At 41.3% G+C, this 18,663-nt stretch overlaps 1 protein-coding gene across 3 annotated transcripts in view; it reads right to left on the bottom strand.

Moving 5' to 3' along the window:
• Nucleotides 1-1,051: 1,051 nt before the first annotated feature.
• MVB12B (multivesicular body subunit 12B) overlaps nucleotides 1,052-18,663 on the bottom strand; it is a 362,644-nt gene continuing 345,032 nt past the window's right edge. For all 3 annotated transcript variants that reach the window (XM_082264505.1, XM_082264504.1, XM_082264503.1), the window contains exon 10: nucleotides 1,052-1,331. In XM_082264505.1, coding sequence (XP_082120631.1) covers nucleotides 1,245-1,331 — 87 coding nt within the window. In that variant the 3' untranslated portion in view covers nucleotides 1,052-1,244. The remainder of the gene's footprint in view (nucleotides 1,332-18,663) is intronic.

Here is an 18,663-nt window from a genome sequence, read left to right as displayed (position 1 = left end):
ATCCCACAATCCTTTGCATGCAGTCACTACTAGCCACTGATTGGTCAGACAATCGTTGTTATCCCACCCACTTAACTTTAGTACTACTTTAGTGGAAAAGCAAACCATACCGTACCGTACTGTTCCAACACCGTACCATGCGGTACCAGCAGTGGAAAAGCAAACCGGGCCAAGCAGGGCCGAGTAGAGCCGAGCCGGTACTTGCAGTGGAAAAGTGCCATTACTGTACTGACACTGGAAAGGGTTAACACCAGGGGTGATCAAAGTGTTAAATGTGTCCCTAGTGGGTGCTTTCTGTGTGGGGTTGTATTTACTGAATGAACACAGAGACCTGTGTTCCTAAATAAGAGGATCACAGGATCCCTATGTTCATTACAGACAAAACATGGATCTGCTGTATTTACAACGGCAGACCACCTCTCTGTCTCCAGGGGGAGTAATCACGGGTGCGTCGTTTCACCAGACAGAGCCGGCCTGCCGCTGCATATGTACTGCTGACAGTCGGCAAGCAGGTAAAGAACTAATTAGCCATGGCATATATAGTAGGAGGAAAGCCATACATGACAATAATAACTTAATAAAATTCTAAAATATTTTTTCAGAAAAGGTATAAAGTATAAGTTATGTGGTCATTTTTGGATACAAACAGTGCTTCTGATTGCGAAGTGTTAATTAAATTTCCATTCTTTAACAAGCTGACTTGTGTAACAATGTGTAGGACCTTCAAATGCACAGATATCACATTCTATTCAGTAGAGACAATCTCGCAATGTATGTGGTTATAATAATCCCAAGCTGTTTGTGCACAATATTTTTATTGTAGCATGTTTTAAAGATGCTAGTCAACAAAATATAAAAAAAAACGAGGTGAACAAATAACTTGTGGGTCACATTGTCAGCTTCTGTTACACAATGCTACAGCGTCAATGTCAGACTGGCTCATTGTAACGCCTCTCTGGAGGCTGGAAGTGTGCAGACAAGATCACTAACTGGGTAACACTGTAGGATACGGAGCCAGGTCAGCCCCACAACTGCTAATACAACTCCATAATTATTTTTTTCTTTTTTAATAGTTATATTTACAAAATATCAATACAAAAAAAACTTATTCTGTTAGAAAAAAAAAAATCCACCAACTCTTCACTTCTAGCATCAGATTAAGGGTTAGAAGTCAGGGTCAGCAGCAATGGGTTCTGCTCAGTAGTACTTGTGAGTGCCAATTCCGTTGTCTGTGTTTCTCTTTCTCATGGCGGCGGTATCTGCTGGCAGCGGGCAGGACTAGGGGGCAGACGGGCTGCAGCACTTTGTTCTGTTCTGAAACTGTAGTCATACTGTGGAGAAAAAACAAAAAGAGGAAAAGGCTGTCAGCTCGGCTTTATTCATAGTTATTTCTATGTAGTAATGTGGCTGAATTATTACCGGATTTTACCATGAAACTAAAGTACAAAACCAAACATACATCAACACTGCCACCTAGTGGTAAAGAAAAACAAATGCAGTTTGAAAGTAAAAAGCAGCTTTCTGAAGTTTATCTACAACATAAACTTAAAGCGGTATTAAACCCAGAAGCAAAAATGTAATATATTGCAGCTTAGGCTTTTCCCCTGTTTTCACCTGATGATCTGGCCAGTAACAGAACTTCTGTGAGACACCACTCTGGATGAATGAGAATAGGAGGCACAGCAGACCGCAGCATTGTCAGTCTGGGGGAAGGGCAGTGTTAAATGTATTAAAAAAAATGTGTAATAATCAGCGCAAACCATATAAATAAATAAATGAATATGTTAATCACCCTGATTGATTATATTTCACTTGGTGCAGCAATATTTATCTATCTAGTGTTAAATGTATTATCACAGGGATTCCCAAACTACGGCCCTACAGCTGTTGCAGAACTACACATCCCATGAGACATTGCAAAACTCTGACATTCACATACATGGCTAGGCATGATGGGAATTGTAGTTCCTGAACAACTGGAGGGCAGTCGTTTTTTTTTAAACATTTTTATTGAGAATAAAAAAGCACAATACAGAAATTCGTATACAAAAACAAGTGCAAGTACAGGTATGTAAAAAAAAAAAAAAAACGATTTAACAGAAGACAACTAATCCAATACAAAAGATATTTGGAATTGACAAGGACCTAAGGGAGGTAGTGTGAAGCAAGCATCGTGTGATAACTGCATGGAGAGGTCAGTAAGGGCAGTACTTTTTGTGGAAGGAGATGCCAATCCCGTGTAACATCCAAAATGGGGACTAGAAATGTGTTCTGGTGAGCGAGATTGAGGTGGGACAGAAGTAGGAGATGGGGGAATAGATATCAGTGGAATTTGAGGGACCTCTAGGAGGGAGGTACTGCGTGAGAGGAGCAGGTCCCGGGGTGAGCCCATGTACCGGATGCTAAAGACCCAGACACGGGAAGGGAGAGTTGTCGGTACAGTGATGAAACCTGAGCTGGGTATATTGGGTAGTTTATAGGTGGGAATCCCTGTATTAGCAGATTTAAATACACTAACACATTGAAGCCAAGCTCCAGCTTACACTTTATAATCAGTTACAGCACTTTTCTTCTTTTTTTTTTTACCTTTGGAATAACTGTTTTACATAACTAAATACAAGATGATCACTTTAAGCACTCCTGCCATTGTTAAATGTTTTGTCTCATCCATGTAAACTGATACATTCTGCATGAGAGCTTGTGATTTTGAAAGTCAACAGATTTACTGTTGTGGAAATTGCATATTACATATTTCCTTATTAATACAGTGGCTCACTAATGCATTGTAGCCTCCAAGTTCTGGTCAAGAAGACATATAAGTTCATACCTTTCTGATGTAAAGGCTTGGCTTGAGGAATGCAGTATAACCAAGCCTACCCTCCCCCCTTTAAAGTATTAGTCACTGTTCAAACAATGGATAAGCAAGCCCTTTTCTCCTCAGGACAAAGGGTGTTGGCTTGGGGGGATGGTATATTACACAAGTCTAAATACCACTGTCCAAGCTGTTAAGAGCAGTCTCAACACAGAACATTTATGCAGCAAGTACTTGATCCTGATTCTCTGTGCCATGTGCATAATAGCAAATGGGACCCCATGGCGAGAAACATCTTTAGTTAAGTATTCTTGATATATATATTTCCTTTATCGCTATATGTATCTGCCAGTCTTGTATTATGTTCCTAATATTGTAATAGTTTTGTATGTACAGATTGCTTTTGTATAGTAAAAGCACATTTATACACTCGGAGGTCTGAGCTTCCTTGTTTATACCGTAAAGTAACCTTGCTAGATAGACGCAAGCAAAACAATCACCAGATGAAAACAGAAAGCATACAGTAAGAAAGAAAATAAATTCAGCTATCACATCTAAGAATTGGTAAGCTGCAATAAACTATATGCTTGCTTTTGGCTTTAATACTGCTTTAAGTTCAAAGATTTGACAAAGTTGATCAGTCCTTAAATGTGGTGGCTGCATTAGTATTCTATCAAGCTAATTTTTTCCCCTTTATTTTAACCAGTGATCCCATCAGCAACATCCTTCTTGTTCTAGGCTGAAAACACTCACTAACTGTACTTTATCTAGAGAGAAGTAGCATTGTCAGCCTAGGACCTTCCCCTCTCCTTACCTGACTAACATAGGAGGGAGATGTTCTGGAGTTCACCAGTAACCTGAGCATGGCCAATAGGACTGCTGCTTGAGGGAATACTGCAGAATTTACAGGACATCACTGGATTTCTGGCAGGAGTAACAGTATCTGTTTGTACTTATCGATAAAATACTTTTAATGATATATTTAACTTACAGAAAGTGAATAAATAGAAGTTTATTGTAAGGGTTCACATACACTTATTGGGTAAATATAGAAGGTAGGTGCATTCTTACTCAAATCTATTTATAAAAAAAAAAAAATGCTATGAGAATGTCTAAGCATTTTTAGGGTCTTCAAATGAATCCTTTTAGTGTGTCTATTATTTGTGAAATGTCATTTTCTATTTATCTCCTATGCTTCTCAGCTCCATCTAGTGAAAATAATGCAGTATTGTCTGAAACACCACAATCAGGAAAGTACTGCATTTTGGCCACTAGATGAAGCTGATCATAGGTAATAAATAAAAAATGTATCTGCAGGACAAATTGGGTGGACCTACTGGGAGGCCTCTCCTACATCACCGCTCTCTACACAGGCTATATACAGCATGGTGATGATATCATTGCTACTTTACAAGTTAGTAACTGGGTATGAAAAGGCATTCGTAGCACACAAAGTAGATTTATATCTTTTGTGGCTATTGAGGAGTATATTTAACTGGTTTTACTGCGGCAGGCAGCCCCTCCTGCGCTGACCGAAGTAGGACTACGTGGCAGAGATGTATGGTAACTAAGTAGAACTACTTCACTACTGTACTTAAGTACTGAAATGCGGTATCTGTACTTTCCTAGAGTAGAATTTTTTTCCCCTACTTCCACTTTTACTTCACTACATTTTTTCAATAATTTCAATACTTCTACTCCAATTTTTTTTTTTTGTGCTGCATAGTTACTAGTTACAATTATAAAAATGACCACTGCCAGAACAGAAGATGGCAGGTTTCATGAAGCTCAAAACATGTGTATTATCAGCGCATACGAAAATAAAAGCTACTGTATGTATAAATAAAAGCTGCATTTGAAATAATAAAAAACAATATGATGTTCAAACTTTTGACTTCTTTCTTTAATAACTACATAACACAGTACTTGTACTTTTACTTTCAGTACTTGAGTAGCAAAGTTTTTAAAAAAACTACTTGCAATACTGAAGTACAAAAAATGTTAAATACTTTAGTACTTCTACTCAAGTCACTTTTTGATCGAGCACTTCCACTTCTACTCAAGTCACTTTTTGATCGAGCACTTGTACTTTTACTCAAGTATGGGTTTCGAGTACTTTATAAAACTCTGCTGCATGGTGCTGGGGAGGCGCTCCCGCCCCCACTTGTCAGCGGAGAAGCCGATGCATGGGGCTGGTGGCACCGATTGCCGCCGGGCCACCTGCGATCGATCCCGCTGAGAGAGAAGAATGGTCAGCTATGGTGTAAACACAGCGGTCCGTTCTTCTCTCTGAAACTATCACAGAGCGCTTGTGATCCTTCTATATAGGATCACAGGTCTCTGTGATCATTTCAAAAGCCCCATCCCCCATAGTTAGTAAACACACTCCCAAGCTTACATTTAACCCTTTGATCACCCACAGTGTTAACCCCTTCCCTGCCAGTGTCATTATTATTACAGTAACAGTGTATATTTTTAGCACTGATTACTGTAGTAATGTCACTGGTCCCCCCAAAAGTGTCAAAAAAGGTCAGTTAGGGTCCGATCTGTCCGCTGCAATGAAGTTAAAGTGAGCAATTCTATTCTCCAACCAGATAAACATAATAGAACCTTCATCAGCATCTCCATTCGCTGTTGCATATGCACTCTTTTCCCCAGAACACAAAGCCAAAAACAGGCTAAACAGAACTGGTACTAATTTGCAAATTTTGAGATATTGTTAAAAGTCAGCATCTAGTCCTCATCTCCATTTCCACCAACATACACAGAGCAATGATATATGACTGCCAAGGGAAGGTCAGAGGTATCTTTAGCTTCCTGGTTGTGGCTCACAACTTGACTTTACCAAGATGGAATTACTGAGTCTCTGGGGAAAGACCCAAACAGTTTTTGTTCACGGATAAAGCTCTAGTGAGTTGTTTGTAAGGTGGATAACTCCTATTTGGTGGTCATTTCTGTAAATAGTGGCAAAGGAAAAGTTTGCTTTAACAATACAATACAGAAATGTGATCACAGACACTGTGGACCTAATTCACTAAGAATAAGTGAGTACACCCCTCACATTTTTGTAAATATTTTATTCTATCTTTTCTTGTGACAACACTGAAGAAATTACACTTTGCTACAATGTAAAGTAGTGAGTGTACAGATTGTATAACAGTGTAAATTTGCTGTCCCCTCAAAATAACTCAACACACAGCCATTATTGTCTAAACGGCTAGCAACAAAAGTGAGTACTCCCCTAAGTGAAAATGTCCAAATTGGGCCCAAAGTGTCAATATTTTGTGTGGCCACCATTATTTTCCAGCACTGCCTTAACCCTCTTGGGCATGGGAGTTCACCAGAGCTTCACAGGTTGCCACTGGAGTTCTCTTCCACTCCTCCATGATGACATCACAGAGCTGGTGAATGTTAGAGACCTTGCACTCCTCCACCTTCCATTTGAGGATGTCCCACAGATACTCAATGGGGTTTAGGTCTGGAGACATCACCAGGGGAGGCATCACTAGAGGAGGCAAATTGTCACAATTTGCAGATCTAAAACAAAGATTTAACCTGCCTAATCGTATCTCTTTAGTTACCATCTATTAAGACATGCATTCCTCTCCCAGTTTGGCTCCACCAGGTTGGTAGTTGAGTCCTCTACCTTACTATATATATATATATACTGGACGAGTCCATGAAAAAATTGTTGTCAGAATTATACAAAGAATTCTTTGCAGTTTCTCCTCCCTCAGTAACCAGGTGTAAGAAACAATGGGTGGCGGAGGTTCCTGACTTGGGAGGCAAAGACTAGGATGATATGTGGAGTGGAGTATCTCCCGGCACTGCCGGTAGCTCAGGAGTTCTGGGCTGCTGTTGTGCACTGTATCATAGAAATTACCTCCGTGCCAGTGCCTATGACAGTGGCAATTTGCCTACTTGGCCTAGTGGAGGTCCTGGCACCAACTAGGGCTCAGCGCATCTTGCTTAGCCTTCTTTTGTTCTATGCTCGCAAGGTGCTGATCCTCTATTGGAAAAAACTGATGACGCCCTCACTATTTTATTGGAAATGAGTCATAAATAAAGTGACTCCATTCTATAAAGCTACATATTTGAGCATGCTACAAATAGGGAAATTATTATAGAAGCCTATAAAAAATCTCCACCCTGCGCCAGAAAGAAAGTTTTGAAATTAACTCAATGAAAAGCAGCTACATATAAAAATAAACTGTGATGCACATAAAGTGTTGTTCTCCAATGAAAATTCAACACAAGGCAGCGCTTATTAGAATAAATTATAACAATACTATTGTTAATGAATCAGTCCAACATTCAGTCGTGCTGATGATAGTCCATCAATAAACTGCACATGAAGAGTAAATGTCCATGGGACGCACCCAGTGAGATACAACCAAACAGGGAAAGTAAGCTGTCACCGCACCTCGTGGAACCTATGGTAAAAAACTCACCAAAAAAAGCTGATTGAGGGCATGTATTCTCATCAACCTCCAGATGGCGCTCCCAAAGAGTGGATCCTCTTGCAGCCCAAAGCAGTGCACCCTCAATAGACACCAACAGACACTACTCCAAAATGCTTGCAGGGATGGATCACATGAACTCCTTATACTCATTCACACAGATCCATAGACAACCAAAGAGAAGGGGAGAACTCATTGCGTAGCTCTGCAAGCTTTTATTGATAAACATCAGCCCCCCCTCCTTCAATGCACTTACAAAAGAGTATGGTAAAACAAGTTAAAACAGATGCATATATAGCAGAGCGCGCAGCGGCTGCCTCTCACCACTCTTTTCATCCAGCAGAGACTGTCGGGCGAAGGGAGCCTGCGAACGCTACTCTGTGGAAGCTGCGTGACCAAAATTTTTGATCATTTTTATTCTTATTACAAGGAATGTAAACATCCCTTGTAATAGAAATAAGCATGACAGGACCTCTTTAATGTGAGATCTGGGGTCAAAAAGACCTTAAAATCTCACATCTAAAAAAGAAAAAAAAAAAGTCTGATGAAAAAAAATGGAATCTTTAAATGTGTCGCTAGGAGACGACGTTTGACGTTGCTCTGGTCCTCCAAGGCCATAGAATCGAGTGAGGGCCATCTTGCCCTCACTCGACTTCGTGACTGTGAAGAGCGTGGCCCGGATAGTTTTCCCCACTACCGACGGGTTCGGTAAGCGGAGAAAATGACCGGGAAGTGGCAGGAGGGGGGGCACCTCTCCCGCCGCACCGTAAGTGTGATCCCACGGCGAATCCACCACTGGGACCACCCTTATGTGAAAGAGGACCGCCAGCCGTTTATAAAAAATACGGGGTTATGGCAGCTATTAATGTAAAAAATACCGACGTAAAACTGTGGCGGGCGTGTCCTTTACTGGGTGGGTGTAGGTGTGCTATCAATCCAACCTATGTTATATAAAGGCCTGCACTAGTGCAGTTTGCTTTACCTAGGAAAAGGCCAGATTATTTGCAGGCAGGGTGCGATAGTATGCATAATGATCCACACCGGTAGTTTGAGGAATGTTTACATGTCAAAAACAGGTACCCGGAGGAAGCAAATGAGCGGAAGGTTCCACTTTTGGGTGGAACTCAGTTTTAAGACATTTCAAAACAGAAGTGAAGCCACTCGACACGGGACCTGGAAGCCATACAGCATATCAGATGCAAAGAAAAATATAAAAATATTGCATGAATCATAATCCCCAGTTTTAATGGTAATTTGTTTTGCAATATCATTAAGCAGGAACGACTCCCATCACTATAAAACAGCCCCCTGCAAAGGACCAAAATGAGCTGCCAGCCCTAATCATAGGAGACAAATTAATTTATTTGAAGAAGGAATTAACTGTCAAGCCTGCATAGTGAGCACATAAGCATCAACTAGATCATCGATAGGAGTTAAGTCATGCTTTATTAGATGGAATCTTTAAATGGCTAATCCCACATTATAAGTGAAAACTTTATTCAATGTACAGTATACTCATTCAGATAAATGAGAAACTGCCAAGAAAGTTTTCTACACTGATAAAACAGAAATCAACACTCCGATTTCATTGTTATGTTAGATAAAACAAATTCAAAAGTGATTTGGTAAACTGATACAATAAAGCATGTGATACAAAATGAAAACGCATGTGATAAGTTTTCCAGAAAATATGCACAAAGAAATGATGATATACCTAAACACAACACAGTGTACATAAAAGTAACAACTAACCATGTGACCGGGCATCTGTACACCACTTGGATATTAACAGTTATTCTCAGCAAACCAAGGGGATGCAACAATCAATACACACTGTGCAAAAAGGCTTACCAGACAGCTATTACCATCGTACCCAGATAGGTCAAAATGTGCTTCTGTAAAATACTAGCTTGCTCCAGGGACAGGGATCAGCCCAATCTTCCTCCTTCTCCAGATCTCCCAGAATGGAAGGAATCCACTCAGGATAAAGATCTCTACCCTCTCAGCACAGCAATCAATGTCATATGTGAAGGTACAAAGCACAAAAAGCGCTCCATAGTGTTAAACTGATTAAAATCAACTTTTTATTACCAAAATTGAATTTGCAGAGAATAAAAGCATCAAACAGTGCTGTTCCAATGCAAAAACCTTGATTTGCCAACTTCCAAGATGGCCACCAGATGGCATGCATGTGCAGTGATGTGTTTCTGACAAAACCAGTTGGGTGGTGCTATGGAACACGTCACTGCACATGCACACTCTCTGGCAGCTATCTTGGAAGTTGGCAAATTGAGGTTTTTTAACACACTATGGGAGCGCCCTTTGTGCTTTTGTACCTTCACACATGACATGGATTACTAGGCTGAGATGGTGGAGATATCTTTTCCCTGAGTGTATTCCATCCATCCTCGGAGATCTGGGGAGAAAGGAATATTGGGCTGATCCCTGTCCCTGGAGGAAGAAAAAGGAGAGAGGCGCAGCGCAAGTTTAAGTGTAGCAATTATATAAATGCCTTTATTAAAAGGTAATACACTCAGTGGAAGTGGAGCGAATAGGCACATCAAAGGTTAACAGCCATACTGGGTGCAGAGAGCCATACTGGGTGCAATGCAGAGATCTGACTAGATGAGCCAGTGTGGCTGTTAACCTTTGCTGTGCCTATACTCTCGACCTTCCAGTAAGTGTATTACATTTTAATAAAGGTGATGGTATCATTGCTACACTTAGATTGGCGCTGCTCCACTCTCCTTTTTCTTCCACATATACATAGTTCCTTCTACTCTCCAGTGGGCTGCCTAACTAAATGTGCAAGGAGGGGCTTGTTCCCCCCGTGGGTGTTACCCAGGACTAATGGGCCATCATATCCTACAAGGACTTACCCCTGTCCCTTATTCTTTTGTTGCATTGTTTTTAATATACTGTGTGTGTTACTCAGGTCATATTCCCCACCAGAGGTGCTCCATCCCCGGCTGCAGAGTTCCTAGCAATTCAATCATCCTCCCATTTTCCACAAGAGCTTTTTTACCTATCTGTGGACGATGGTCATAGCTCTCCGGTAAGCCTATTTGCACAGTGTGCCTGGATGGGTGTATCACTTTGGTTTGTGGATAACGGTTAATACCAGATGAGGATCACAGGCGTTGGTTACGAGTATACTTGTTACTAATTGTTTTTGTATGGACTCTTTCATGTACACATAAGTACATCATTAATTTGCACATATTTTATGGAACATTATCACATAAATTTTTTACCGCATGTGTTATAATATCAGTTTAACAGATCACATAGGAATTAATGTGTTTTATATAATATAGCACTGCACTTTTCCTGTTTGATTTTGTATTTCTTTTGTATCAAGTGTTAGCTGCTACATTTTAGAAAGTTTAATCCTAAGGCCCCTTTCACACAATGGGACTGATCAGGTCCGCCTGTCTGTTTTTCAGGTAGACCCGATCGGGCCACCCATTGTCTTCTATGGGGAGGCGGCATTCGATCTGACAAGATCCGCTGAAAACAGACATATGGTGATAGGTTTGCCATCCGGCCAGCGGATCGGATCAGTTGAATACAGACTGGCTGTCCATTTTCATCCGATCTTCCATAGAGGAGAGCGGGACTCTGACAGGTCCATCTCTGCACAGTGAACGAAGACGGACCGGTCATCCGCTTGTTCAGCAGGGGGAGCCCCACTGAGCAAGCGGAGTCTGTCAAAACAGATCCGCCCGGTGTGAAAGAGGCCCAAGAGTGGATTTCTTCCACTGTCGCTCCTATTGCATTAAACAACCTGATGGAGCAGAATTAGCGTAATCTTAACACGGACGCATACGTACACCGCGCCCACATATGTAAAGAGCGTTCAATCCACTCATGTGAGGTATCACCGCAAACGTTAGAGTGAGAGCAATAATTCTTAAATCTAGCCCAAGAACTCCTCTGTAACTCTAAACAGGTAACCTGTAAAAAATTTTAAAACGTTGCCTATGGAGGTTTTTAAGTACTGAAAATTGCCATCATTCCACGAGTGTGCGCAATATTAAAGCGTGACATGTTACGTTTCTATTTACTCTGTGTAACATCATCTTTCACATTATACAATAACTTGGGCTAACTTAAGCGCTTTTTTTTTTTTTTTTAATTCATGTAAACTTTTTTTCCAAAATAAACACATTTGAAGAATTGCTGCACAAATACTATGTGACATAAAAAGTTGCAACGACCGCCATTTTATTCCTTAGGGTCTATGCTAAAAAAAAACATATATAAAGTTTGGGGGTTCTGAGTAATTTTCTAGCAAAAAAATGATGAATATAAAAAGTGTGGTACATTTTGATTTCTAATGAATGCTTTAGAAAGGCCCTTTGATTAAAGGTTAGATAAGTACATAGTTGGTAAGGATGAATAAAGACACCAGTCTATCAAGTTCAACCTGTGCCAGAATATGTGTGTATATGATCATGTCGCTACTTATTTCCTGTATCCATGTATATTGTGTTTTGTTAACAAATGGGCCTTTCTCCAAGAAAAGGGAGCTGGACCAGGGGTTTCTTGAAGACCTGGTCTGCCGACAAGCCCTTTAGCCAAAATTATGAATGACTACAGCAGCTGAGAAGAAGGTTACAAACTTGTTCAGGGTTGGTTAATATATACATATATTTTTAACCACATGTACCCTCTAATATGTTAAATAAAGAAAGTGCAGAGATAAACTCTGGGCAAGGAGCTACTGTCACAGAAGTCACTGCCTGGGACAAATAGACGAAGGCAGACATTACTGTAACAGCCACAAACACAAAAAAAAAAAAAAATCAGTCTAGAGGAGGGTTCAACTTTTTTCACTGTTGGATCCTTAAAGAGGAAGTAAACGCTAGCACATTACTAGCACATTATGTGACACTTACCTGCAACGAAGCCTGCGCTGTCCCCGCTGCCGGCCGCATCCATCTTCGCCCATCTTCCTTCTGGGTCTGCGGACTTCAGCTGTATTACTGTCCAGAGCCGCGTGACTTCACTCCCACGCATGTGCACGGGAGCCGCTGGTCACGGCACAGGGCTCTGAAGAAACAGCACGGCCGGCCGTTTCTTCAGAGCGCATGCGCCAATGACGTCATCAGATGTAAAGCAATGTAAATATCTCCAACGGTGCAAGTTTAGGAGATATTTACAGCACCTATAGGCTTACCTATAGGTACAAATTCTAAGAGAGGGTTTACAACCACTTTAAGGGAAGTAAAGTCTACATTGTTAAGACCAGAAACAAGCCCATTTAAAGGTTTTTAGAAAAATTAGACACTCCTTGCTGACACCACCTGTGGAAGGAAGTTCTAACAGTAAAGAGCCCCCCATGCAGATAAGCATTGAAACGATTCTTGCCCAACTTCATTGAGTGGCCACGTGTCTTCTAAAGCGACCTGAGACAGAATTGTAAATTGTGATCATATGTCCTCCTAAACCTCTTTCCAGAACAAGTTTAATGATTCTAGTCTCTCCTTATAGATGAGGTCCTGCAGTCCCCTTATTTGCTTTGTTGCCCTGTGGACTTTCTCCAGTTCCAGCACATGCTTTCCCAAGGGCTGGTGACCAGAATTTCAAGGGCATACTCTATATGTGACCGAACCAGAGATCTAGGTAAAAGCTGCCATAGACAGTCTGACACCAGACAAACCAGCTTGGAGTATCAGGCTCTTTTTTGACCAGTCTGGAGCTATTCAAATGTTAGCAATGCCTTCTGTTTTGATACTCCACAGAAATAAAGTAAGTGGCTTATATCAAGGAGTACTGTGCCTAAGAGGAGGCAAAGGCATCTGAAACTTCTGCCAGTGGATTTCTTTATAGGACTTTAAACCTGTCTACCTAGCTGTTGCTATGGGACATCCTCAAGTCCCTATCCAGCATTCCCAACTATTGATAAATCTGATGAAAAATATCCTGGTAAAGAGATCACTCTTCCAGGTCAGCTCAGAAAATTTTCCTGACAGTTTTCCACACAAGATATGTGGACCGCCGAGAAAGTCAAACCTTGATCTTATGCTTAGCGAAGAGATATGTTCCACTTCGCAGGCCACCACTTCTTGTGCTGCCCTAGTAGTTGTTGATATCTATAGTCATAGGCTCATTTCTCCAGCAGATTTATCAAAAGGGGTTCCTGCGCTGAGAGTGCCTACAATGCCTCCCCAGTTGGAGAGGCTAATTTTAATGGTGATGACTGTCCAATAGAGGGGCTAAAAGGGCCTGCACAGAGTTTACATCAGTAACACGAGCCACCATAGAAGGGACAGTTCCCTTCTTTTTACAGAAAGAGAAATATTTAAATCAACCTTTCAGGTAGGGGAGACAGGAACTCAACTTTGTTTCCTTGGAAAACCACTTATTGTATCAAGAACTGTTCTACAGCAAAACACTTGATTAAAAAAAAAAAAAACAGATTGGAGGATTTGCAAGTCTAGGGATATTGACTTCTGTTTAGGTTTTTTTGCTTGGAGGTGAGAAAGTCTGCACCTTTATGCCATGAAGGATTTAGCATGGGGATCCAGAGAGGATCAGAAGAGACTTTTTCCAAGAAAAGGGAGCTGAACCAGGAATTTCTTAAAAACCTGGTCTGCTGACAAGCCATTTAGCTAAAACTATGAATGACCACAGCAGCCGAGGAGATGAGAATTATCAAATTGTTCAGGGTTGGTTAATATATATATTTGACCACCTGTACACTCTAAATTGTTAAATAAAGAAAGTGCAGGGATAAACTCTGGAACAACTGGAGGGCCATAGTTTGAAGACCCCCTGTCTTCAAGGGGAAAAGAAGAGAAAAAGCCCACATTACAATAGAGGTAGAAAATGGCTTTGGACAGCTAGTATAAGGCCCTGTTCACACCTGAGCATTTTTCAGCTCGTAAAACACTCATCTCTGAAGTCTCAAAATGCCCAACAAGAAAAATCCTATTACTTTCAATGGCCCCTGTTCACATCTGAGGGTTTTGTCGCCTGAAGCAAAACACCTAAAGTTAAAAAAAGTACATGAGCTTCTTTTTTGACAGATTACCAGCGTTTTTGTTAGATGTCAATGCCTGCCTCCAAACACCTGCAAAAAACACCTGAAATGACGCCTATAAAATGCCCAAAAAAATGCCTTAAAACGATATGCTCAGGTGTGAATGGAGCCTAAAACTTTAGTGTACAATAAAGTATAGCAAATTTTCCACAAAAAAAAAACAAAACAAAACAGGGAAACAGCAGTAAGACCCCATTCACACTACCCCCGACTTGTCAGGTGACTTTTCAGCCTGACAAGTCGCGGTCCATTGACTGCTACAGGACCCGTTCTAATAGGAGCAACACAAGTCGCTCCGACTTAGAAAAAGGTTCCTGTACTACTTCGGGGCGACATCGGAGCAACTTGCATAGACATTCATTATATGAAGTCCGTGCAAGTCGTGCCGAAGTCGTGGTGCACGTGACTTCACAGGTCGTCCCCGAAGTCGTGACGCGTTAGTGTGAACCGGCACTAATAGTCTGAACAGCCCCTCGCTCAGTTCAGGCAAGTCTTCAGTGCCAGCTTGTGATTAGGAGTGGGTTCTGGTTATTGCACAAAGGTGGAACTGCTAGGGTAAATTTACAGACCTAGGGGTCTGGTATGACACCATGCACACAGCAAGCATGCAAGGACAAAACGGACCACAAAACAGTAAACCCAGCACAACCATTGCGTAGGCTTAACATCACAGAGGAGGGCCAGGGCCATCACAGTGAAATACTAAGTTTTTTGGGCCAGAAGGCCTCAGAGGAAATGAGTGATGTTGGCACTACGGGGAAAATCTCCAGAATGAAAGAATAGCAGCAAAAGTGTTTTTTTTTTTTTTAATCTTTTAATGGGCTGTTTCATTTGTATTTATTTTATTTTTTTCTGAAGCTCGGCCTCAATGTTTTTTGTGCTCAGAACGATCATCTGAGAAACTCGCAGTAACCAATCACAGGTCTGTTTTGAGGAGTTTAGAGTAGAATGACTAAATCTGGGCTTAAAATAAGATATCATCAACCACAAAAATGTAATATCAGATTCTCAAAGGATACAGTGTTCACCTAGCATGCATACCCACTGTTTAGTCTACTATATGTATTTAGATACTGTATAAAAGTATTCAACTGATTCCAAAAATAGTGCTAGCTAACCTTTTGGTGCCCACATAACACAAATTTGCACATATGGGTCCATGGATGGCTAAGGTTTCTGTACTAAGAGTGTGCTCACTGTGTGATCCCCTGTAGAGTGACCAAGTGGTCATAGACTGACTCCCGATCATGTGACCGCTGTCACTGCCAATCACAGTTGTCACAAAATCAGACAGTCCTCACCATTCCCTGAGTGCCAAGACCCAGTTAAAGTTACGTCGGGGCTGAGATGGAAGAGGTTTACACAGACATACTAGAAGAACATTCTTCCTTAAAGAGAAGCCACTAGATTTTGCTTTTTGTAGACATTTATGGGTTGAAATGTGTAGATGAACTGATGGCGAGACCGTCATACAGGACCCCCCCCCCCCCCCCCCTCAAAAAGCTTTCTCCTCGCTCAGCACATAAAGTTGTCAAGTCCACACTAATTAGCTCTTAAAAGACACAAATTAGATATGTGCGGCAAACAGCAAGTATAATCTAGATGAATCTCTCACCATTAGGGAACAGAAGCTTGGTGAAAAGAATGGAGTATAGAGAAGTACAATAAAATACAGAGGAGTAGGTATGATGGACAGTTTGGTCTGTTACATGAAAAAAACAGATGCTAGGGAAGAATTACAGAGTGTTCTTTGCAGAATTCCCTGCATGAAGCAAACAATGCCATTACATTTTTATTTTATTCCTGCATGTTCTTTTTTTTTTATTTGTTACACATGAAAGTGATCACCATTTGGGGTTACCCCCTCCTTTCACCATTTGGGGTTACCCCTCCTTTCATTTTTGTATTTCCAACCAAAAACATTCCCTTGAGACCCACACTGATTATTGCAAACATGATGTAGGTTATTTTCCACAGGGGCGCATAACATATAGAAACTGTGACAATGTACAAATAATACCAAGCTGTGTCTCATGAAGCTCATACACAACCGTATGTTCACAACTCATGTGACCAGCTTGTGCATTGCTTTAATAATTGCATAGAGAGTGGCGGGTGAATGTAATAACAATGGACAGTCACAGCTGATTTCCCAGAGAAAAGGGGGAAACAATCTTATCAGTCCACTTGCAAATGTTTAACCTCCCTGGCGGTATGATTCTTTTGGATTTTAGGTGCTGAAAGCGGTACCATTATTTTAGGTGCTGAAAGCATGTAATTCTTGTGAATGAGCAGCCCAAACCAACTGTATACATTTATTATACATATTATATATATATATATATATATATATATATATATATATATATATATATATACGTGTATATGTGTATATATATATATATATATATATATATATACACATATACATATATATGTATATATATATGTATATATATATATATATATATATATATATATATATATATATATATACATATATATGTATATATATATATATATATATATAATATGTGTGTGTGTGTGTGTATATATATATATATATATATATATATATACATATATTTACATAAAAAGTACAGTAAAACTGCAGGAAAGGGCACTGGGGGTAATGTAATGTGATTTTATTTTATTTTGAACGATATCAGTGTGTTTGGTGCATTTTACATTCGAATTTGCCGCCGGTTCCACCCCCCGGCGGACGTCACGTCGCCGGAGACGGAAGCCGGGGCTCGCAGACGATCGGGAGAGAGCTCCGCCGCCGCACACAGCCCGCAGTCTTCGCTGGATCCCGGAGAAAAGGTAAGTAAAACCTCCTCCAGCATCCAGCGATCTTCTTAGCGCTACCCCGAGTGTGACTCGGGGTTACCGCTTTTGGCACTAAAATCTAACCCCGAGTCACACTCGGGAATACCGCTAGGAAGGTTAAGCAATACTAAACCTAAAAACGAAAAAAAAAAAAAACTTTACTATATTGCAGCTTAATAATTCTAAAGCTGGACATAAACAGATCAAAATTCGGCTGGTTCAGCGGGAAAACCAGTGGCAATCTATAGGCAGGCTGGTTGTGCGGCCGTCCTAAGATGTGGTGCAGTGGAGTGGCATGGGGTTGTTTGCACCCGGGGCGGGGGAAGGCAAGTAATTTGTGCCCCCCTAACCTGTGGACTTTTAGCACTTTCCCTTGGAAATGCAAACGTTTCCTCCACTCACAGCCTGACTCTCCGATTGGCTGCCAACAGCCTTTTATTATTGGTTGCATAGCACCCTCCTAGATAGGTGCTAGAGAGTGAGTATAGTTTTTGGCTCTGTCTGCCTATCAGAGGAGCAGTACGTAAATTCTATTTTGCACTCTGCTTAACAGAGAGCAGGATCTGTGAGTTAGGTCTGTTCAGTGTGCCCAGTGTGTGATTCATCTGGTCTGAGGGAGTGTCCCCATTGTGCCCAATGGGTAGGCACGTTGGACAGTGGAGGAAACCTGGCCAATGACACACAGGCTTTGTTACAGCCCCAGGGAATGGCACAGACATTTGTCTCAGTGCATTGTGGGGTGGGGTATATAAAGCCAGGGGCACGTGTGGTAGAGGTCTTTGGCGGGAAGCCAGAAGGAGGGTGGGGGCTCGTCCGGGATATTGTCCTGGGTTACCGCAACGGTTGGTAACGGCAACGGCCGAGAAATCTTCCAAAATAATTCCATTGCTTCCTCAAGAAATGTGCTGGATTGTCAAGGAGGAGAGTGATGCCTGCTCTACAGGGATTAGGGAGAGAGGGATGAAGAGTCACAGTGATGGTTTGCCAACGGCAATGGATGGACTTTTGTCGGGACTGTAATTTGTTCTTTCAAGAGATGTGCAGGAGAGGCGACTGAGGAGTTGGGGCACAGCGAGAATCTGGAAAGCAGTATCGTGAGTACAAAGGATCCTGCCCAGGGGTCTGCCCAGGAAGGGGACCACTCTGGGAAGTGCAGTCAGTGGACGACTGTTAGCTGGTACAGAGAAAGGGTGCTAGGTGAGTGCCCTGAAGAGAAAGTACAAGAGAAATACAAACCGGAACATTTACCTCATATTCATCCAGTGGCAGGATGAAGCAGCGGCCTTGCCACCTTCTCAAGTTAGGGTCCTCAGAATTGTGAATAGTTCAAAGCGTGGAGTATCCCAATATAGAGTAAAAACAACAAAAACACAACCCCTAGACTGATCATTGACTGAGCTGAGAACATAAAGTGATAAGATTTCGGCATACAGTTGCTACAGGTAACCCAGGGGAATCCAGAAAGTGTGAAATACAGTTGAATCTGAGATATATGTTTAACTACAGTAGTCAAA

This window comes from Pelophylax lessonae, assembly GCF_965119305.1.
Source record: "Pelophylax lessonae genome assembly, chromosome: 7".
NCBI classification, from domain to species: domain Eukaryota; kingdom Metazoa; phylum Chordata; class Amphibia; order Anura; family Ranidae; genus Pelophylax; species Pelophylax lessonae.
The sequence above is the reverse complement of the archived record's forward strand: the minus strand, read 5'-3'. Positions and strand labels throughout refer to the sequence as shown.